Here is a 23,122-nt window from a genome sequence, read left to right as displayed (position 1 = left end):
TTTTGCATAATAATTTGTACATATGTTTCAACTTCTCAATATTTTGCATATGCAGAGGGAGAACTTTTTGGTACATCTTTTCTTTGGGAATGGACAGGACAAATAGTTTAGATGACAGCAAGAGTGGGATAGTCCCCTAGAGGTTCTGCATCACATGACTAAGAATGTCTTGACACTAAGGAGGTGCTAATCGTGATAGTTTTAGCCTTTTAATCTGGATGAATAAATAAGTTCCTTATAAAGAAAAATCAAATCAACTCCCCATGAATTTGTAGGTGAGTTCCCAACTACCCATGAGCTTGTAGTCAAGCACTGGAGAAGGGTAAGAATTCCTGCTTTTGATTCACTGTGTAATCTTCTGGAAGATATTTAACATTGCTGCAACTCAATACCTAATTAGAAAAATGAGCATAATCATACTTAATTAATGTGCCTATTTCATAGGGGAGTATGACAATAAATTAAGTATAAGAGCTTGAAAAATAAAAAGGTTTGTAAGTGGATAATGTGATCCACTTGTTCAGTCTGCTGACCTCAGGTTGTAATGAAGAAGCTGCAACAAATAAATGTATGAGAAAGATTTGTCTTAACTAATGATTTTTCTGCCATAATGGGACTTAATGTAGCTGCAACGGAGCCTTTGCAAATTATAAGAAAAAAATCTGTAGCAACAACTCAGAAAATAGTATCAAAAGGGGGTGAGGGGGGAAGCAGAAACTGAAAATTGTGTAAAATTCCTTTCTTTGTAATGCGTTACAATTCTGTTGTCAGTCTTGCATAAATAGTTCCCAGCAATAAAGAAAGGGGTGACGACCATAATATTTGTGTTTGAGATGGTAAAATAAGCAATGCCTCTTGAAATGTTGCATCGTTTAGCAATATGCTACAGTATATGTGCAGATATGTAGAGTACTATAACTCTGTTGCTGAAATGCAGCAAATGTTCAGTGCTAAGAAACAGTGTGCATGGACAGACCAGATCAAACAAGCGCAGCAAGGGATGAAGATGATGATACAAGTGACCCACTTAGGCAGGGAAAAAAAGAATGATCGCTATGAGAAACAACAGACAGATGGCTATAGTAAACATAACAGACTTCTTGAAATGTCTGTAGCCCAAGGGTATAGACTTAGCTACAAGCTGACTATTGGCAGGTCATTTATCCGGCATGTCGGGGGGGAAAAAAAGGCTGTTCTTTAGTGAAGAGAAAAAAGAAGTACTGGGCAGAAACTGAACACATTGTCCTTATAGTGCCCACTGCTTTCCCTGGAGATGCAAATGGGTGAATCTTGTGCAGAAGAATAAAACAAGCTTTAGGAAAAGGAGCCTTTAGAGACACCATTAATTTAAGACTATCCTCAGGTACCCTTATTCTGTAATATTCCCTTTCACTTGTTTTTTCTTACAGGCATGATGACTGATCCATGTTAAAACAGCTGGATGCTCTGTTTCCAGCCCATAGTTCTGTGGTGGAGTTTCCCCATCCTAGACAATAAGTTATAAGTGGTACAAGTGAGACTTCACTGATCTCAGATAGTGATGTTCTTCTATGTCCGTTGTAGGTGCCTTTAGGTGGAAAAGATGTTTAATTCTTTCCTTTAGGAATCTCTTCCTAATTTTCAACTAAAAAAATCGCGTCTCCTTGAAAAAAAAAAAAGAGGTGTGGCTGATGGTGATGGCAAGATTGGAATAACAGGTGGAATAAAAATAACAACAGTGAAGGCTGAATGATGTTCAAAATGATGAGGGGGTGTAAATAGACCAAAGGAAAAAGATTGGATTGAGATAGAAAGGAGTGATCTCAGGGTGAGTGACTGGAAGAAGGAGAGAAAATTATTCCCATGCAGCAGATTTCACCCATGGCCTTGCAGAACCCATGGCCAGACTTAGGGCAGTCCAACAAGACAGACAATGGCAATGGTGTAGAGCAGCATCTGCGGAGGATGCAGATAGTCCAGCAAGTGCTGCCGGAGTCACGGTAACACAGTGGCGTCCTGACAAAACCTATGTCTCAGTAATGTGACCTGTGGCACCGTGAGGTGCCTGTGGAACCTGTATCTGCTCAAGTGCGTCTTTGCTAGGGTCAGCGCTTGTTTGACACTTCTTGATTTTGTAGTGACTTTGTTCCTTATGTCTTATTTATTCGCTTGTGGTGGTTTGTACACCATCTGTTTCTTCCCCCTCCGCTTTATCTTCTGTTTTTAAGGTCATAAGTCATGTTCAGTGTAAATATGCATGTATACTCTTCAATTACTATTTTGAATAGCTCGGGTGTTTGATTAGCACAGAGCTTAAATGCCTGCCCTTCCTCTGACCTTCAGACAAATGGCCAGATTTCACTCTGGTTTATCCTTATTGTAAATCCTAAATAACTCCATTGGATGTAATGCAATTCCACTATATGCTACTATAAATGGCAAGGCAATTTAACTGAGATACAGGCCACACACCCTTTCCATCTGTCCATAGGAAAGATGGATGGATGTGTGGCAGTTTGGGAAGAACTCTAATTCTCTTCTTCACTGCATATGGCTCACTGCCTGAGTGCTGGTCATGACCACGGGCACCTCCATGTTGGTGTGATTGCAGGGGTCTGCAGAGGGTGAGCTGTCAAAACTGGAATTGTAGCCACCTCTTCCTTTTTACTACAGAGCTTTTTGTTTGTAAATTTGTGCTTACTTTCAGCTTTAAGTCTACCATATTATACCTCAGCATGATGGGCACAAGATCCAGGATTTTCATGTGCCATCCCAACATTTTGCTGTCCTTATAGCCTGGCTTCTTGAACCTTCCTACCTCCATCTCCTACTGCAGTTGCATACTTGTTATCAATACTGTCGCCACTGTTGAATGTATTTAGTGGTGGTTTTCTGAACGAGAACTCCACAGTATCATAGAATCATAGAATACTTTGGGCTGGAAGAGACCTTAAAGGCCATCTAGTTCTGACCCCTCTGCCATGGGCAGGGACACCTCCCACTAGACCAGGCTGCCCAAGGTCCATCCGACCTGGCCTTGAACACCTCCAAGGATGGGGCAGCGACAACCTCTCTGGGCAACCTGTGCCAGTGCCTCACCACTCTCGTGATGAAGAAATTCTTCCTTATTTCTAGTGTAAATCTGCCCTTCTCCAGTTTATGCCCTAGTCCTATCACTGGCTTCATATTCTTGCAGAATTGAAACTGGAGGCTGTACGTGTGTCCTCTAAGTAGTCGGAGGATGAAGCACACTTTATAAGCTTTTTTTTCTTTGCTGCTCCATGCCTGGGTCATGCAGGCTCCCATCATTGTCAGAAGAAGTGATGTGCTCTGTAGAATGAGAAAACAGTGAGTCTCCACAAATTTATGCTGAGATAAGTGTTTAAAGAATAGGTTGTTTCTTAAGATGTGAGAAATACTGAAGGATGGCAGTGTCGGTGGGAGGGTGAGGAAGCAGAAAAAAAATCTGTATGTCAGACATCAACAGCTGTAACAGCACATTTGTGTGCTAGAAAATTATCTTGTAAGCTGCTTTCTTTTGTTACAGAGCTTGGTGAGGGAATCACACTCGAAGTTCTGGGAAAGGAACTGGCTGGATTGTGGGAGCCTGCTCCTCTTGGAGGCCAGTGGTGCTTTCTCATTGACCACAGCAGCTGTAGTACTCCATTATCAGTAATTTTTCTCTTTTACTAATGTTAATATAAAGTGAGAGGTAGATGACAGCAGTTATAACTGACAGTCTCGAGGTTTAGTGAAAGTTTAATAATAATAATTTTGTTCTTCATCTGATGCATTCAGTCACTCTTTCTAATGTTCATAATACTTTTCAAAACAGTGATATGATTAACCAAAAGAGTTTTTTCAATATATAAAATTTCTTAGCAACCTAATTCGAAAATCTTTCAAATAAACGTGGATTAAATAGAATAATTAAAGTAAACAGATATTAAATATAACATATTTGACATCAAGCAAGAACTACTAATGCACACAAATGATGAAGGAACTCATTAAACAATATTGTTACTTACTATTCTGCTTATGATTCATGTTAATCAAGTAGCAGAAACATTTTAAATAAAAACTGAACAAAACTTTTGTGTTTTCTTTTTTTTTTCTTGCTTGTATGTGTATGTGAGTTGACCTGGAGTTTATATTTAATGATTCTAGCCCTCCAGGAAGGTAAGAAACAACATATATCTTCTAATATTGTGTTTATATATAAGGAGCGGACCTGAGCACGTACACTGCTACAGGGTTTGTGCTAGTTATCCAGGATCTCTCCCACATAATAAATGGGGAGCAGGAGATTGGAGGATAGTGTCACCAGAGATATTGCAAGGTAATTCACTGATGATTGTACACACATTGCCCATAGTTTCACACACACAGCCCCTGGCTAGTGTGAAAAATCAAAGCAAACAAACTGCCAGTGCAGGTGAATGCATGTGTTGTTAATCCAAGGAGCAGGTTACCCTGTAATCCTCTCTTTCTGATTTCCATAAATCTTCTCCGTCGCTCTAAATCATCCCCACTATCTTTTTTGTCTCTACCTTCCCATTAAATAATCTCCCATCACTCCAGGCTAAATTTCTTTCCTGTGTTCATATAAGTGCAGTCTTTCTCTGGCCCAAGTATGGTGAACATATTTTAGTTGTCCATGACAAAGAAGTGGGAGATGACTTGAGGAAGACATTCAAGTCCTCGAAAGGTTGCGGTTTCAGAGTTTCCCGCAAACAGAACAGAAGACAGCTGAGTTAGAGGAAGACATAGTGTTCTTTTTCCTCTGGATTTTCTTAACTGGATTTCTTATGAGCCTTTTGATGGGGCTGGGAAGGAAATCCTCAAAGGACACCGACATGCCTCTCCACTGACGTGCCTCTGCAGCAATCTGATTACACTGTGAGTCCTGTCTTTACAGAGGAAAAAGCCTAGGAATGGTACATTTTCATTTCAAAAAAGAAGTTACAACTCCAAGATTTCTTTGATGTTCCAGAAAATGATTACTGGAACTGGCACAGCCTGATTTAGTTACTAAAAGTGAGTTTTAATAACTTCTAATAGGTTATTCTTCAAATTTCTGTTAAATGCTCTCAGACTGAATTTTGTTAGAAGAATTCACTGAAGTCAGATGTCTCTTCTCCCTAGCTTTACTTTCTGCATATTTTTCTGTTAGATGGAAACATCAATTTCATTTGTAATGAAAACCAGTCTTCAGCCTTTACTGTAGCACAGAAAAGAAATATTTTCATGACAAACAGCACGTGATGTTGCTTTCTATGGAATACATAAAGAAACAATTTCTTTCCCTGCCATGTTTAATACAGTGATGAATATTCCATCAGCCTCAGAACAAAAACCAGGAAACGTGTGGTTTAGGCTGGCTGGTTTAGGTGAGTGGGCTTTAAGTAAGCAAAGGAAGAGTGCTACTATAGTGTAGGACATAAATGTGTTGCAAATCTACCGCACTAATAATAAATCTTCTTCTAGAACACACCACATATTGTGTCAGTCTTCCTAAAGTAATTATGAAATCTTTATAGTAAACAGTGCATCTTGTCAGCTGAATAGGACATTTCTATGAATGCAGACATAGCATTGGACTTTGTTTTAATAAGCCTATTTGAGCAAAAGAAACTATGATTATGGGACCTTTGTGATGGTTTTGTGATCTTAACTGAGTGGGTGCCAAAGCCCAGGAGCAAGAGGAATTACTTATGCGGACTCTGATGTGATAAATGCCTTTTTATTTGCTCCAGGTTAAATTGTGCATCTGAAACATTGCTGTAAATAGCTCTGCCAAGGTCACTTTATGGACAGTGCCCAGCAGACTTATACATCACATGAAAGTGTTCAGTAATTTAGACTGTATTTGAATTTTAGTAATTTGGCCTTTGAAAGCCTTCAAGTACATTTCCCATCGGGCTAATAGATTTAAAAGATGTGGATGAATGAGCAATCTAGTTCTGTTAGATGGCTAGTGTGCTGTATAGCTGACACTTTTCCTGTACTTGCAATAAACCACTAATTTTAGCAGTCCTGAAGGAAAGAAAAAAGAAAGAAAAAACAACAAAACACCCCGAAAGCATCACAGATGATTTACTGCTAAATACAAGACAAATTGATCTATTTTAAATGAGCCTGTGATAGCATAAAAAAACAGAAAAATATCAAAACAAAAAACAAACTGAAAAAAAGGAGCTGAGAGGTGATGTACTGCATATCTCATCTCATGTGAGGACATTCTCTGTCCTCCGGTCTCCCCAAGGCTCTTTTGTCCAGTTCAGTTATAAACTATCTTAGGTGATCCCTGAAAGACTGTGATATGTTATTTCCCTAAATTCCTTATAGAGAATTCCTGCAAATTCAAATAAAACCCCTTACCAAGGGACTTATCTCAAAACCATTTCTGTATTCTTATGTTTTGTGTGTACTTTGTTCTGCAGAGAATTATAATTTACATTTTAAGCAGAGACAGGCATTGCTTAGTGCAGTTCACGCATTGCTTAGCTATTTATTTACTTTGTGTACACGTTCAGTAAGATTTTAACACTTGCTAGACTGGAAGCAACTTTAAACAGAAAATTGTAATAGAAAGGATCAGTCAGTGAGTCCTAACTATTTTTTTCCTTAGCTTTGAATGGCATAAATATATATATAATGTGGTGGGGAATCAATTCAAAGAATAAAGTACAATCATAACATTAACTTTACACAGTGCTAATGACAATGTGTGTGGAGCCAATCATTTGTTGTGGGGAAGAACATTGCCAGCAGTTTATCATAGCAGAAAAATACTCAGAAAAAATGCATAACTGTATTTATACACACACATGTGCATGCTTACCTATAAGAACATACATGCACATATATGCATATATATTTATGTATATATATACACACATACAGTTGTATTCATTGTGTTTGATATTTTCCAGCTTGTAAATTGCAGTGCAATCTCAACCAAGAGGGAAGACACGTAATATTTAATACTTCATCATAATCATAATTGCTAGGAAATGTCGTCATCTGGCATCAAGCAGTACAACAGTGTGATCATGTACTTAATTATAGGTGAAAATGCTAAAAAAGTGAAGAAAATCTCCTCCTTAAGCATTTTATTATCTGAAGGCCCTAAGTGGGCATAAAGCAATGCAATGCAGGGTAATAGCATAAAACGTCGTTATCATGTTACTACGTTCAGGGCTGACGTTTAAAGAGATTAATTTGTCTGATAAGAAATGCAAATTAGTAAATTTAATATGTTTTAAAATAATTACCATATTATCCTTCATATAGCACTTAATCTTTTATTTCATTAACTGAAAAAAACCCAAACAAATCCGTTACAGAATACTTCACGCAAATAAAAAATGCTTGTTAGAATGAGCGTGATTACAAGAGAAAGGAAAATCTTGGGTGTGTGATCGAGATAGAAGCTATTGCAGTGAATTTTTTGGTTCAGATGGCAGTGTATTTGAGATCTATTTTCCTTTCACCTATAACTTTGATAAATCCTCAGCACGGGTTTATACTGTGCTTAGATTGAAACCATACACCTGGGCAAAAAATGTGTGATGTCGTCAAAGCTTCATTAGTTGTTTCTGTCTCGGACTCTTCGAAGCAGGGCTGTGCTAGTACTCAACTCTAGATATATATGAATAATTTCAAACTAGGAACTGGTGAATTAGTTTGTCATTGCATCTTCTTGGTCTGTGCCAGGTGAACGTGAAATATGTAAACCCTAATTTTATTTCAAGCTCGGTACTTGCACGAAAATAAGAAATAATGTATGATGATTTATATCTTATTTCTACTTCAAAAACCTGTTTAATCACATCAGTGTCTTAAATGGATGAGCATCTTTCCATAGCTTATACATCTGGTGTATTAACTTTAAGTGAGTGTTGCAGTACTCAGCTATCTTAATGCAGGAAATTCATTATGCAACATCTGTTTGAGAAGGCAGCTTGCATTGTCATTGGTGACAACTAGTTTCCATAGTTTCTACTGGAGTAATATATTGTATTTTCTGCATGAGCACTCACTGCTGAGTAGCAAACAAGTCAAATCATGGAACTATACAGTAACCAAAGAAGAGGAATACAAACTTCGACAGATTTCAGCAAAGAAAGAAAAAAAGAAATCTAGGGTTTCTACTTTTGTCCTGGTTGTACTAGCCCACAGGCTCAGATCGTTGACTTTATACCTGTTGAATTTGATTCAGAAAATGCCACACAAATTTCTTCTGTTCTAATTTTACACCTCAAAGTTTTCCTGTAAAGCAGGATTATAACCCTTAATTGCTATAGTACATTTCCATTCCACATTAATAAAAACACAAAATATTTTCACAGAATCACAGAATCACAAGGTTGGAAAGGACCCATTGGATCATCGAGTCCAACCATTCCTAACACTCCCTAAACCATGTCCCTAAGCACTTCAATTTTGTAGTACAGAGGATCAACAAATGCACTTGTATATCAACTATCACAACAGAAATATTTGCAGTTTATATGTATAAATCCTTTCATTAAGTGTGTGAGTTCACTTACACTTTCTTACAATTGGCGTGCCTTGGAACAGAATTGGTCAAGTCTGCTACTACAATATAAAGGAAAACTGGAAAAAGTAAAAGCTGGACCTAAGTTCCCATTCAAAATCTTGCCTGTAACTGTAGACAGACATGTTTGTCTGTGCAAATGTTTCTCTGACCATCAGTGGTGTATGCCAAATACTTCTTTCAAAAAATTCATTTGCTTGTAACATGTCTCATCAACATTTCTGCATTTTAAAATGGCCCTTTGGACTGGAAGAAAAAGCTTCAGAGAGACACTTACTTCCATTGATATAGTTCAGATAACAAGAAAAAAATCCTGCAATAAGTCAAAATATTCAATCCTTCATTAACTTATGACTGTGTACAAAACCAGTTAGGAAAAGAAAAAGTGTACCATGTTGAAAAGTGCAAATGTGTTTTCAGAGCAATGAATGCTGGTTCCTTGCAAAATCTGCGTTTGTGAGTACAAGAGGAGTACAAATAGAGGCACACACATAGAACTGCTAGATTTGCAACTTTGTGCAAATACAGGTTTTTGTGTTTCCAGTCTTTTGTGGCTGCACAACCATATGCTTTGAAAACACGGCTGTAAATGCATGCTCTCTTCACAAAATACAGAGTGGCAATAAACCCTAGCTCGTCTTAGCGGAGCATGTTCTGCTGTGATCATCTGTAACTTGCAAGGCAAGAAAATCTTACACCTAAAAGAATCAGAACTACTACGAAGATTAAATTACATCCTGGAGGAGGTGGGTGTGATGCTGTGAAGAAGAATAATTTGCATTTGCAGGAGAGTGTGATGATAGTCAAGCGGATCCTTTTTCAAAATGATTTCAGCCCACATTCTGGGAGTGTTTAATTCAGCATAAGAAATGAGTCATTCAGCTGCAGAGTTTTGTATAGGTCACTAGTGTGAACCTGAAACTTGTTTTCAAGCTGCCAAATAATTTATACCATAGCATTTAATTTCAAAGAATCAACAATGTGTTTGAGGTTGAAAGGGACCTTTGGAGGTCCTCTAGTCCACCTGCTCAAGCAGAGCCTCCTAAAGCTGGTTGCCCAGGACCATTTCCTGATGGCTTTTGAACAGCAATATTGGGCATGATAATTCTCCAAATGCCTCAGTGAGCCTCTGGGACAGCAGCAGGAAATCCCGGACTGCAGACTTTCAGAATAAGACAGAAATTTTCAACTGAAATTATTTATGGGAGGTTTTAGGAATCCGGGCGAATCGTGAGATTTTTTATCCAATGAACTTAGCTTGAGCAGTGGTGAGTGTAAGTAGCAATGTGAGTTAGTCACCTGCCTGGGAAAGAGTGGGAATGGAGAATTTAATCTCATAAACCTCAGGGCTGGAAGGCTTAAATTAAATAAAATAATCTACCTTTGCTGCTAAGTAGGATTAGTTGCAGCCACCAGAAACTGAGAGTACTCAGCATCTTGCAGTGTGATGAAGTCGTATGTGTTTGCTTTGGCCTGCTATGCTGAATTAAATGCATAATAAGACATTGATACCCAGTACCTGTCCAGATTTGGCATTAAAATAAATATTAGGCATTGACAATTTAATTAAATTAAATATATTTCACTTTTAATTAAATACATTTCAGTTAAAATAATTGATCATTTGAATTATGAAACAGAGAAATAAATTAGTGTCAGTTCATTCCATTTATAACACTATTTCCTTCAACAAAACAACAGCGATAAATTTCTGTAATGTCCACTCATTTTCTATGATGAGATGAGTTATTATACTGAAAGACAAGGTATTTAGTTGTCCTAAACCTGACAAGTTTAATTAAATTTAGGACATTTTACTTGAGTTGAATGGAAAAGCAAAAGGGATGTCTAGCATGAATTTCCATGCTTCTAAAATCAATAATGCAGAACTGAATTAAATATGGTTAAATAATGACTTGGAACTAATGAGTTCACAAGAACTTGTACTCAGTTCTAAATACTTGTACTATAAGTCATACAATTTTTTAGTTGGAAAACATGTAATGGAAAGTGACAGCTCTTTATTCTGTTGATGTTAAGACAGCTCACCATCGCTTTTCTAGCAGCATAGAATACAGGTGAGGAGCCAATAGTCAGTGCATCTTCCAGCTAATATTTTTGTGTTCATGGCTGAGACTTACTAGCACTAGGTATTATTTTTTAGATAAAAACGAATCCCCGTTAGTGTTTCTCTCTATTCCTCTCTCTGCCCCTCTGTTCCTCTCTTGTGAGACCTCATCTGGAGTATTCCAGTTCTGGAATCCTCAGCGTAAGGATATGGAGCTGTTGGAACGGGTCCAGAGGAGGGCTACAAAGATGACTGGAGGGCTGGAGCACCTTCCATATGAGGACAGGCTGAGAGAGTTGGGGTTGTTCAGCCTGGAGAAGAGAAGGCTGAAGGAGATCTTATCACGACCTTCCAGTACGTGAAGGGGCTCCAGGAAAGCTGGAGAGGGACTGTTTACAAAGGCTTGTGAGTATAGGACGAGGGACAATGGATATAAACTGGAGAGGGGCAGATTTAGACTGGACATAAGGAGGAATTGCTTTGCTGTGAGAGTGATGAGACACTGGCACAGGTTGCCCAGGGAAGCTGTGGCTGCCCCATCCCTGGAGGGGTTCAAGGCTGGGTTGGATGGTGCCTTGGGCAGCCTGAGCCAGTGGGAGATGTCCCTGCCCGTGGCAGGGGGTGGAACTGGATGGGCTTTAAAGTCCCTTCCAACCCAAACTATTCTATGATTCTAGAGCAAGATTTGAGATAGGATTTGAGACTGATTTGGATGTGTTTTGGGGTAACTGTCCTGAAGTCCTGAACACGGGTGCAGTTGGTGGCTCTCACACATAGGCTCAGAATCAACCTACCACATCTGTGTTGAATGGGAAATATGCATTGCAAATTCAGCTTCTGTGGTGCTTGGCTAACAGCTGCTGGAATCCTCTTTCCAGCTGGAAGTAGTGAACTCAGCAAAATTCTTCAGTGCCTATGAGTCATGCTCATTTATATGTTAAAATACCGCCTCAATCTGACTTTGTATTTCTAGGATATAAATATATATATATTTATATGTATATATATAATCACTCTTATAAGTCCCCTTTCCTGATTATTAAACCTTATTTTCACTATCCCATTTCAGACTGCAAATTTAAGAAAGGAGATTTACGGACAGGATAATATTATCCATATTACTAATTAATAATATTCCCTTAGGAGTCAGTCTAAGATACATGCTGTATTTTAAATACCTGTATTTGTTTTCATACTAATTTAATGAATTTCAGATTCTTTTTGGTTTAGTTATTAGCATTTGGCTTGGAAAAAGTTCTGTGAGAGAGCATTCCTTTCACCTAGTTCTCAGGTGTGTGTTATCAGCTGTAACATAAGAAAAAGAAAGCAATATTTCATCTCTGTGAATAAAAAAGGAATTAACTTAATTTCTTTTTTATGAGTTTCTGACCCATAGAACAGAATTACATTTAATAAGTTTTTTCTTTGATAAAGGGCCACATTATTAGCTTCCAAGAGGTCTAGACATTTGGATACAATTTGGTGGTGGGCATTCATAATAAGCAGGGAGGGCCATCATATGTGCATTTATATACCATTACTTAAATATGAAATAATAAGATAAATATAAAAAAGTGTGCAAATGCAGAATTCTATGCATTCCACTAGTTAAAAAACTAGGTGAGGTCACTTTTAAAATACTTTAAAAATACTTTGATATGTCTGTAACAGGACAATTATGCGAAACGGAAAGAACCTGAACATGTGTTTTCCAAGCCCATTTTTCCTCCTTCCCATATTTTCCCATTTCAGTGCTGTATATAATTGCTGTTTGCATTGCTTGCAATTCATATAAAAGTATTGAATGCTATTTTGTTTCTTTTACAGCAGGAAGTATGTTCAGATATTAGGAAGTTGTATTTTAATCCTCAATGATAAGTTTATAATTGTGAAAATCTTTAAAAATTTAGTTTAAATTTGATCATGTTGCATTTCTGTGAAAATAAATGAGCTTATAAGAAAATAAACTGGTCGGCTTGTGAGTCAGAAATGAAGTTGCAGAAGTTAAATGCTAATGAATCTGGTATTATCCAGGGAATATGATAGCTAAGTCGTAGTATTTTTATTCCTTTTGCATCTCTCCAGGATACCTGAGGCTTTTCTGTTGAGAATAAAGTTTGTTTCTGTGTCTAGTGCATATCATTAAGATTATGTTATGCAGGAATATACCATATCTGAGGCAACACTTAAACGTATGCAGAAACCAGGATGAACTATAGAAGCTCATCTACTAACTGGAATATCTTGTTATAAATCCATCTGTTTAAAAGCTGGGTTTCCACTTCTGGGTGTTGTTTATAAATAGATTTTTTTACCTGGAAGTTTTTTGGCGCTGTTCCACATGACAGCCTACATCTTTTCCTCCTCTCCACAGCCACTCCTTGGGTTAATAGCTGTGCTTGATCCTGATCTTCCGTTGCTTCTGTTTAGATGTTCTCAGCGAGAGGGTCCTTTAGCTGTGGAGCTTATTTCACTTTTCCCCTTACGCCTAGATTGTATTTGATCTGAAGCTAGTCTTTTTGTTTAGCCAGCTGGGGAGAGATGGGTTACATGCGCTGGCTATGAAGGAATGTAAGAAGATAAAAGATTTTGTGAGGCAGAATAAGCAAGAATTAGCTGATATTCTGTTAAAAATAATTTTTAAAAAAGCAAGCGTAATTGTCTTAAAGTACTTGAAACCTCCTTTATTGCACATTGCAGTGCAGAAAAGCAGGCATTATAAATACAGATGCTCTATGTCATGTTAAATAATCTTATTTGCAAGGTTTTATGCAATAACAAAATAAAATATGTTCAAATGAAATAATAATAAATACAGAACTGATAACATTTTTATCGTGTTATTAAATTGTTGAGCTTGAAACTCTGACAATATTTTCACCTATATCTTACTGCATTAATTATAGCACTTGCTAAGTTTTATACACTTCATTTCTAATCTTCCAAAACCCATGTACTTTAGAAAGAGTGAAGTGACACTTGGGAATGAATATATCTGTACTTGGTACATGGTCTGAGCTTTTCATTGTAAATTATTTTCTACTTCTTTTAACTGCTTGTCATTTCTTTAATTAACTTCTGTTTTGTCTCAAATCTTACTCTGAAAAGACAGAATCTACATCTTCTGCCTGATGCATATGCAGACCTGCCTAATGGAATTATTAGATCAGCTTTTTTTAACTTACATACTTGAGAAAGTACATTTTTTTCTAATTTATTGAGCTTGCTGTTTGTTTTTCAATTGGCATGACTTGCACTTTTCTTATTTGATATGTTTCCTCCCTTTCTTTTCAGTATTTTTTGTTTATTTATTTCTGTGTTTGCACTTTTTCTCCCTCGGAGTTTGGACTAACCTTCAGAAAGTTGAGTCTAAATTGTTTTAATATTTCTCGTTTCAGCAACAGTTCAGATGGTGACCCTGAGATTCAACAGCAGCATCGTTTCACTGTCTTTTCCTCATGGTTATTGAATTTAGGGTGGAGAGGGGGACTCTCACATACCTGCTTGTTCTCCTGTGATTGTCCATTGTATCATTACGTTGTCTATCCATAAATCTCTCAGTACTGAAACTAATTTAGATTATAGCAGTTCAAACCAAGCAGATATAAAATATCTTTGATTCCAGCAGTGAAAATTACTCTTGTATTTTTATGGCTCTATTACAGACCGTCTTCACAGCATGTTTTGTTTTATTTTTTCCTTAGTATACAAAATGTCTTGGCTCTGGGGAAGATGTGCCATGCTGTTTGGTTTGGGTTAGTCAGATTTCTATGTAAGAGTCCATGAGAAATACAGATGCTATGTTTTCTTCCTTGACCTCTGACACTGCTGCCTCTCCAAAGCAAAGCCCTTATGATGGCCTGAGGTTTCTGGAAGGAGTTTCCATGCCTGCTACTATGACTGGCAAAGGAAGTAAAGTCTTCCTGCTTTTTCTCACTGTCAGTCCAGCTTGGCCCCAGTCCGTGCCACTGGTTTAATCTCTGCCAAGCAGCGATGCTCCTGGTGCTGGTACAGTGCCATCAGGAGAGGAGACAATGCTGCTCCCGTCACAGTATCAGCGATACGAGTGGTCTTGTTTATTCTCAGCCTACAAAAAACACAGACTGTGGCTAAACTGGATGATCAAAGAGAGATTCGGGGTTCCTGAAGGGACCTAGGCATGGAATGTAGACCAGAATCCTGATTAGTCTGGAGAAATCCTTGTTCTGGAAAAACAGAGGACCAAACACACAGGGCATACTACTGTCCCCACAGCTCCTCTGTTGAGACACAGTGCTGCTGTGATAAATCACCCTTCTATCAGCTCCTGCTCACAAGAGGTTACAGCTCAGTCTGTGGTGACTGGATTTAAGATATTCCCTGTCCTCTGCCTTAGAATCACACCATGATTATTAACGTATCTTCAGTATAAATTAGCAGTATTATTAAGAACATTTCTGCTCGGCATTTGTACTAGATAAGTGCTTGCCAAAACAGTCTTTACTCCAAGGACAGCTCATATTATCTTAACCCTCTACTGCAATATGTTGAAGAAATACTAATGTCACTTTAAAACCTGATTCCTGTGTCATGTATCAAATTTAGTTCCAATCTATTATGTGCGATCAGCTTGGACAGATTATCACCTAATGGATTTTTTTAGTCTTAAAATGATTCAGAAAGGGCACACAACAAACCCCTAATAAGATACTTGCTTGCCCAGACTTCTCATCCTTCACTGCTCTTTCCAGTTTCCTCAGTTCAAGCAGCATCTTTTGTTTACTGTGCCACGTGGGACCGAGAGAGTATAGCTGTAGCTGGGCTGGATGAGACAGACACACTAAACAAGAGTAAACATGTCTGAATTTTGCTGGCTGCTGTTGTCATCCCTGTTATCCTTGACAAGGGGACTGCAAACCTGCAGCAGTGGGTTAGTAGGAGGCAACACAGGTCCCACCTGACATAGCTGGGGAAAAAAAGAGGCATAGGTACTATGTATAGCTTATTACTTGTGTTGGCTTTAATGTAGATTGTAGTAGACGGTTACTCCAGCTTTAAGAGCAATTAGTGTTCTCATTATTAGTGGAACCCCAACAAACAGCTGGGCAAGGGTGGTGGAAGACCTATTCCTGTTCCTGCCTCCTTTGAAACAACTGGGTTTCCCCAGAGGAAGACCAGCTGTATCACATCCTTTGCTTCCTTGGAGCCAGTGCAAATCCATAATCATTTCTTTAGGAGTAGGTTGCTACACCACCTTTCCTGCAGCCAGCTATACGTCCTCTGTTCAAATTGCTAGTTCCCTTATATGTCTCCTTCAAGTGACAGCTGTAAGTAAGCAAACATCTCTGGCAGCCAGGATTCACTCGGAATTAAATTCAGGGATAGGGAGCTGTCAGCTAAGTGACTTCAGTAGCATTGTAGCTGTCATTTGAATGAATTACAGACCACAGTATCCATTTGTCTGGGTACCTGTGAGCAAGAGGGGTGGAACAAATTAGGGCAAATGGCTGAAATTTAGTGTAGGTATCTGCACGGTTTTCAAATGGCATGCACTCGTCTTCAGTGTGGTTATTTTGTGTGGCTAGCAGCATTTCCATGTAAACTGGAATAATCTTCTGCTGAAAGCTCTCTTCAGTAGGAAAAAAGATAAAATTGATTATACAATTAGATGAGGCTTCTTTCGCTCTGCTCTAGCAAAGACTAAAATATCTGGGTTGAAGTTTCATAGCAGTTTCCTATGCACAATTTACTCTCTGGGATTGGCAGCTTCTCTTCAGATGCTGAGGAGCAAGATGTCCCCCTCCTTTCCACACTGCTTGTAGAGTGCAGTGCCCCATGCTGATGATGCCAGGCAGATTTAATTGTGCATGCTCAAAGAGAAAAATGACATCCACGCTTGGGTTAGTGCTCTCTGTGGCAAGCTGACAAATCCCCCAGCTGTCAACTAACCTCAAAGGCAAGTGTATGTGGCTCCAGCTTATGCCAGCTTGCGTTCTGCCCATAGGCATTTATAAGCTGAAACTCATATTGGCTGCAACACATTCAGACTGCTACCGAGAGGAATGTATAGTCTATTTTATGTGTTTCAATCTCTAAGGGTGACCCACACAATTAAGGTGGGGTTTTTTTCAGACAGGCTCTAAGCAAGTAAAGATAACAATTTTTTGCATATGTGGCAAGTGAAAGGGCATAATGTTTATGGCTATGGATTTGGCTAAGTTGCTGATTGCTTAGAAAAAAAAATTTCTTTCTTGGACTCAGATAGATTGTGTTTACATTTTTATGTATTTATTTGCATTACTGTCTGCCAGAGAAGTGCATGCGCACAAAATGGCCTTGCATAGGTGCCAATATATATGGGCAAATGCAAAGAGACATGTGTTGTTAATGCAGTGTTGGAGTCACGGAGGAGGACTTCTGGCAGAAGCATTGTCACTTGTGGTGCACTGCAGGCTGTCCATCTAAACCTATCATTACCTGGCAGCTATGCTACAGAAAAATAATCAGACCAATCTGCAAATGGGCAAAAAGCCATCTTAACAGATGGCTTTGACTGTAGGTAACCAGGAAACCATGCATATACCTTAAACATGGGTTCAGAGGGCATGGATCTTATCTGAGAACATCTAAACATCTGTGGGTTTTGAGCTCCTCCATGTAGTGTTGAGAACATATGCCATCCTCATCAGACACCCACATAGCGTGGGCGAGAGCCAGCTCCCACAGTTCTGATAAACTTTGTAGGAGTTGCTTGGTTAGGCATGGTCTCAGCTACAGATTAATCTCATGTTTTGCAACGAACTTTGAATTTGAATTAGAGACACAAAAAAAATCAAGGCTGAGGATGCGGTTGCATCCACCTATTTTGCATGCCCAGCTGAGACACTGTCTCACCCAAATTTTGAGTGATGGAGAGGGCTATCCAACCTAATGGGCACAATTGGCTGTTTCCTAAGTGAACAGTGATAGAGAGAGGCTTTAGATATCTGCAGGGAGAAGTCTGATATGTTTGCCTTTTGAATACATTGGAGTCTTCGAAGAGGATCTTATAATATAAGGAAATAACAGGAACAGCCAAATATCTCTGTCGAATCAGGATTTAGTTCACCATCTCTTCTGAAACGAGCAGTCAGTGCTATTCTTCTTCTTCGTAACAGTCTGTTATTAAAGCACTCAGCTAGAAAGTGAGAATTCCCGGGTTCTTCGCCTGTTCAGTATAACAGACTGCAGATCCTGACCCCATGAGTCCAGGTGAGGGGTTCACACTGTGGTTTGAAGCTGAATCATAGCATGGATCACTGTTGTGAGACCTCAGTGAACACAAAGCACCAGTGACTCCAGGGAAATGCTCGCCAATAATTTGTGCAGGCTTAGTGCTTCCCATTTACACAAGAGAGCATGAGGATGATGTCCCTCTTAGTGTCCAAAATTAATGTGCATCTGAAACAAGCAAACAAAAAGGGCCATCATCACATCACCTAGCTCCACTTAAAATTCACTAGGACTTCTGTGTCCTGTTGGCTGGCTATGGGTTTGCCGAAGTACTCAAATGATATTTTTGGCTGATTGGAATTCAAGCTGCCTGAAAATAGCCCTAAGGCAGCAACATCAGGATTTAAGGGAGGTATTCTAACTTCAGTAAATCTGTGCAAATACATGGAGCCCTGGAGCTCTTTTACTGATTATGGGAGCTGGGCAGGATGCAGAAGTGCTGCAGGAGTCCAAATCTATTTCTTGTTTCCTTTCTGCTACCTGAATGCACTAAGGGAGAGGGTCTAGGACTGCACTTCATGAGGCAGCTTTCCACGGGGACAACTTTCCACAGGGACAACTCTAGCCCTGACCCTAAGCCTAAGCCTAACTGTAATGGCTCCACACAGGCAGTTGTCCCTGCAGAGAGTTTTCCCCATGAAGAATTGCCCCACGGAGAGTTGTCCCCACAGAGAGTTGTCCTGCAGAGAGCTGGCCACGGGCACTTGTCCCTTGCCAAAGAGGAGCACAGGATGGGGTGTAAGTATGTCTGTCAATGTGGTACATTCTGTTGGCAACACAGAGCTTCAGAGACTATTACAGAGCTGAGAAGAGTATTTTGTAGTTCTAGCAGTGGAAACTGAGCTTTCCAGGACCATAGGACCTTTGCATAGACCAGCTGTAAATTTGTGTTATTGATACTTTGGAGCCTTCGGGAAGCACTTCAAGAATTACAGAGAAAATAACAGGAAAGACGTTTATTTTTATGGCTACTTTTTTCACCCAGTTGAAATCAAGGAAAATGTGATGACTCAAATACAAAGTGGTAGTGGGAAGTTGTTTGTCTGTAGAATTAAGATACCTGTAAATCGGTCGTAATAGTAGCAACACTACGTGGCAGATAGTCTGCTCTTTCTGTGGTGCATGACAAAGCTTAACTGTGTAAGGAATGTGTGTCTACTGTAAAATGTGACCTGTATGAAGGACCAAGTGAGACCTGTTCATACTTCAAAACTGTCAATGTGAAGAACTGTGATTATCATTTTAGGTTTGACTTGCATAACTCCCCATTCTTAAGGTAGCTTACGTTTAACCTAAATTACTCTCCCCTGAACTATGGAGCTAGAATGAAATTCAGCTCAGTCACAGATAAGAGTAATGATATTTATTAATAGTGCAAATCATTCATACTCATGGAAAGAACTTAAATGTGCAAAGCACATCAGGAGCAGAGATCACAGTCCTTAAGGGATTGATTTATCCTTGACTTCTATGAGCCTTTGTTATGCTAATGATAGATATATATTCCTGAAATCCATTGCCTCTGTGTGTGCCTTACCCTTTGATTTCTTTATTAGCTCTCTTCCCTTGTCACTACACGTTCTCATTAATTCAGATCAGGTTTTGTAGCTTGTGTCATACTTTGCTATTTTTTAGCAAAATAGTTTCTTGAATTCTCTGTGCTTTCCTCTCTTTGGTGTACCTCTCTGCACTGCTGCCAGGTGGGCCCCTGGGTGAACTGCCACCAGTTGGACTCGGATACTAACGAGTTTCCTTTGTTCCAAGAGCAGTCAGGGCAACCGACCTAATTAATCATTCACAGGCCTCATTAATAAATGCCATTTTGGTAATTTGGGGTAAACATGTTAATGTACTCTAGAATACTGAATGTTTTATCAAAACATGCAATTTGGTTTTAAGGCACTTGCATAAACATTATGATTTATGGTGGTCCCGGGCACTATTGACTTTGCTAAGGGTTTAAAGCCCTGGTAGTTCTAAAGTCAAGATGCATGTATAGGTAAATAGTCACGCATGTAGGTGGTTACCTCACTGACAGAGGTTATTTGCAGACATTGACCACCCCGATAGGAGTGGATGGGCCCCTTAATATCATCAGTAAATGGAAAAGCTTTTTCTAGGTGATAATGTCTTAAGAATGTAAACAAGAGCAAAACATATAAGTTAATGTAGATTATCAGCTCCAGCTCTAAGAATATCTATAAGGCTATTAGAGAGCTAGAATAAAAGCTAAGAAGTACAAGACATTTCTCATGAGCTTATTTTAATAAAGGAGTAGTTTTTTTTCCTGAAACACAGTATAGTACTGCAGTATGTAGCTGCTTCTTTATTCTTTCCTCAGTACAGGTATGTCTTGCAACATCTTGTACTCTCTCTTGGGACTAGATATATATGAAACATCAGCAGCATAATTTTGCTCATGTGGTAGGTTCTGAACTCAACTATAATTAAATATTCAGCAGGATACTCTGTCTCTAGCTAGACTCATGTAGCAGTTATGAAAGATTAATTCACTGTTATGTTTCTGTAATGAAGGAGTTGAAGTGAGCATTTCTGTTGAAAATTATAGATTTGAGGTTTTGAAATTACGATCTTTATTATACATTTTAAAGGGCACATAAGATAAATGATCTATATAGAGTTATAACTTTTTATTGAAATCTTTCTCTTTCAAGATACCTATCCCAGCATCCTAATTACAGTCCTCCTTGTAATTTGATGTCTTTACTTTGCGGTTTCAAAATACGTTGTACATATTTCTTAACTGGGCATGCAGGAAATAAGCCGTAGAAAAACTAAGGGCCTTGCATAACAAAGTGGTGCAGATTTGCAGATCTTGCTATATATTATATGTTAGTTTGGATATTCTGTTTCTTCAGTGCTAAGATTTTAAATAATATGAGCATCTGAGAAGGAATAGCAGCTTTGAGGCAATTTCTGTTGGAATTCATTTATACATCAATGTTCTGAAGGAGGGAGATTAAAGCAGCAACACAGAAATTTCCAGTTTCTGTCCCTTGCAGGTCCTTTTACTGTTGGTTTTCCTCCTACATCTTTTTCTTACAAAATTTACTTGCATTATTAATGAAGTTCAGTTCCAGCACTGGTGTGGAATCTGAAAGGTAAACTCAATCAGTGAGTTTGAAGTCCTAATCCATGTAAAGCCAGTGTGAATAACATATGATATTAAGAAAGGTACAGTAGATGGTACCTGTTCAGCAACTGCTGCAAATGTGACCTGATTGATTCCCCCTGTGTTTTTCCCTCTGTGTTTTGCAGAGCACATTGATTTAGGAAGATGTCTTCGGCTTATTGCCAAGATTAGAATGATAGAAAAATGTGCAAAAAGATTTGGGGATTGGTTTGAACTGAAAGCCATTATCTGTTTTATTAGCAAATTAGAGATTTGTTTCTAATTATGATTCTGCTGCAAATATCACACACTGTTATTTTATAAATGGGGTTCTTTTTTGGATTTAATCAATAAATTTTACTCCAACTGCACTGCCTAGAAATTTAGAAGGGAAGTCATGACCGGGCCTGCTTTCTCTTAGAACATAACAAGATCAGCACCATATCTTTAAACAGATTTCCTGGACTGCGTCAGGAAGGAGAAGGAACAAGAAAAGCCCTGGTTCCATCTCACTGTTCACTTGGTCTTTAACTTGGCTAAAAGAGGTGTCAGCTTGTAATGTGCCCTGGACAGTCACCCACCCGAAAAGCAGCAGCCACTGTAGCAGTTTCAGACCCTTACATGACAGTCAATGCCATTCAATCTTTCTGGCTTGAAACACCAATTATCTGTCACACAGTTCTGCTGCCAGCAAGACGGCTACTGCAGTGGGCTCTTTTAACTGCGATCAGCAGGGAAAGAGCTGAATACAAAAGGAAGGAAGCTGAAGAGAAAAATAAAAAAGCTTCTGATTGAGAGAAAAGTTGTGAAATAAGTAAAAATTTCCCAATGTTATGATGTTATGTATTTTATATCAGTAAGTAAGGGAAATTCATCCAATGTTCCGTTTACTGAACCAGCAGAAGCCTGCAGTGCTAGAGTTGATACCCTCCAGTCTTAGAATGAGCCTATTTTGTATTATTTAACAATTTTATATTGTAAACATAGCTTTGTTATGTATGAGTCTTAAGGAGAGTGCTCCTTTCAGAAGTTTTTCAGTGGATATACAGAGTAACTAATGGCTACATTCAGTGATGCTCGTCGGTATTGGATTAAGTAATCCAATTAAGTGACTCTGGAGTAAATTTTGCGTGCTAAGGTCCAATGTAAGGTGGAATTTGTGTTTTAAATGCATTAGAGTAACCAGGGATGTCTGCCAAAACATATGAAATGTTTATAAATTGCATATTTTATCTAATTTCAAGTTGTTTGATATTGATATCTTTTGTATGTGGAAGTCCATTTTACATCGAGTGTACAGATATGTTCTTGGTGTCTGCTTTGTGTTTATGACTTCTGTGCCTTGTGTGTTGTATTTTGTGCATATATGGTCTTTATGGCTACCTTAACTACCCATATATATTTGTCTGTCCACATATTATAGGTAGTTGTCCATTCCCACTGAATGTTTTTTCAGCATGCAGTTGATAATTCAGAGCAGTTCAGCCAAATACTGTCCATGTACTTTCTGTTCCAGGTAGTTTGGCAGCTCAGCCAAGATAGAAAGTTTCAGTAAGTTTTACCTCTTGCATTTCAGGATTATAATGATGAAATTCGTCAGGAGCAGCTGAGAGAACTGTCATATTTGAATGGTTCTGAGGATTCAGCACGTGGACGGGGCATTCGAGGAAGAGGGATCCGTGTGCCACCTGTGGCTCCTTCAAGGTGTGGTAACGTGAACTATTATGCTCATAGCTTTAGAAAGTTTAAACAATGGTAAACTACACGTAGTTTAAAAAAATAAAGTCACATACACATACATCATGATCAGTAAACCAACATGTTTTTCTTCTGATAACTTGTGTGGTCTATGGTGTGCCAGACTTTTTGATCTGTGTTTCACAGGCTACAGTGTATGGCATGCAAGTATCAAAGAACAAGTCAGAGAATAGATTATGAAGCCAGTGAAAGGGGATTTGTAGGAAAGAATATTGTTATGCTGGGACAGAATTGGTTTGGTCAACACCATCAAATCAGTGGTCAATAACATAGTATAGTCAGAAAAGGCTACATAGTCTGAATGGAACTTCATTTGCCAAATAATTACGGGTTTTTTGTACACATGTTATATCTATAATAAATATTG

General features: G+C 38.6%; 1 protein-coding gene across 7 annotated transcripts in view; it reads left to right on the top strand.

The window, feature by feature from the left end:
* KHDRBS2 (KH RNA binding domain containing, signal transduction associated 2) overlaps positions 1-23,122 on the top strand; it is a 382,051-nt gene that overhangs the window by 214,246 nt on the left and 144,683 nt on the right. For all 7 annotated transcript variants that reach the window (XR_008449307.1, XR_008449306.1, XR_008449303.1 and 4 more), the window contains exon 5: positions 22,574-22,701. Coding sequence is in view for 1 of the 7 variants with exons in the window: in XM_054063510.1 (XP_053919485.1) it covers positions 22,574-22,701 (128 nt within the window). In the remaining 6 variants the exon portion in view is untranslated. The remainder of the gene's footprint in view (positions 1-22,573; positions 22,702-23,122) is intronic.

This window comes from Cuculus canorus, chromosome 3 (assembly GCF_017976375.1).
Source record: "Cuculus canorus isolate bCucCan1 chromosome 3, bCucCan1.pri, whole genome shotgun sequence".
Taxonomy (NCBI): domain Eukaryota; kingdom Metazoa; phylum Chordata; class Aves; order Cuculiformes; family Cuculidae; genus Cuculus; species Cuculus canorus.
The sequence above is the reverse complement of the archived record's forward strand: the minus strand, read 5'-3'. Positions and strand labels throughout refer to the sequence as shown.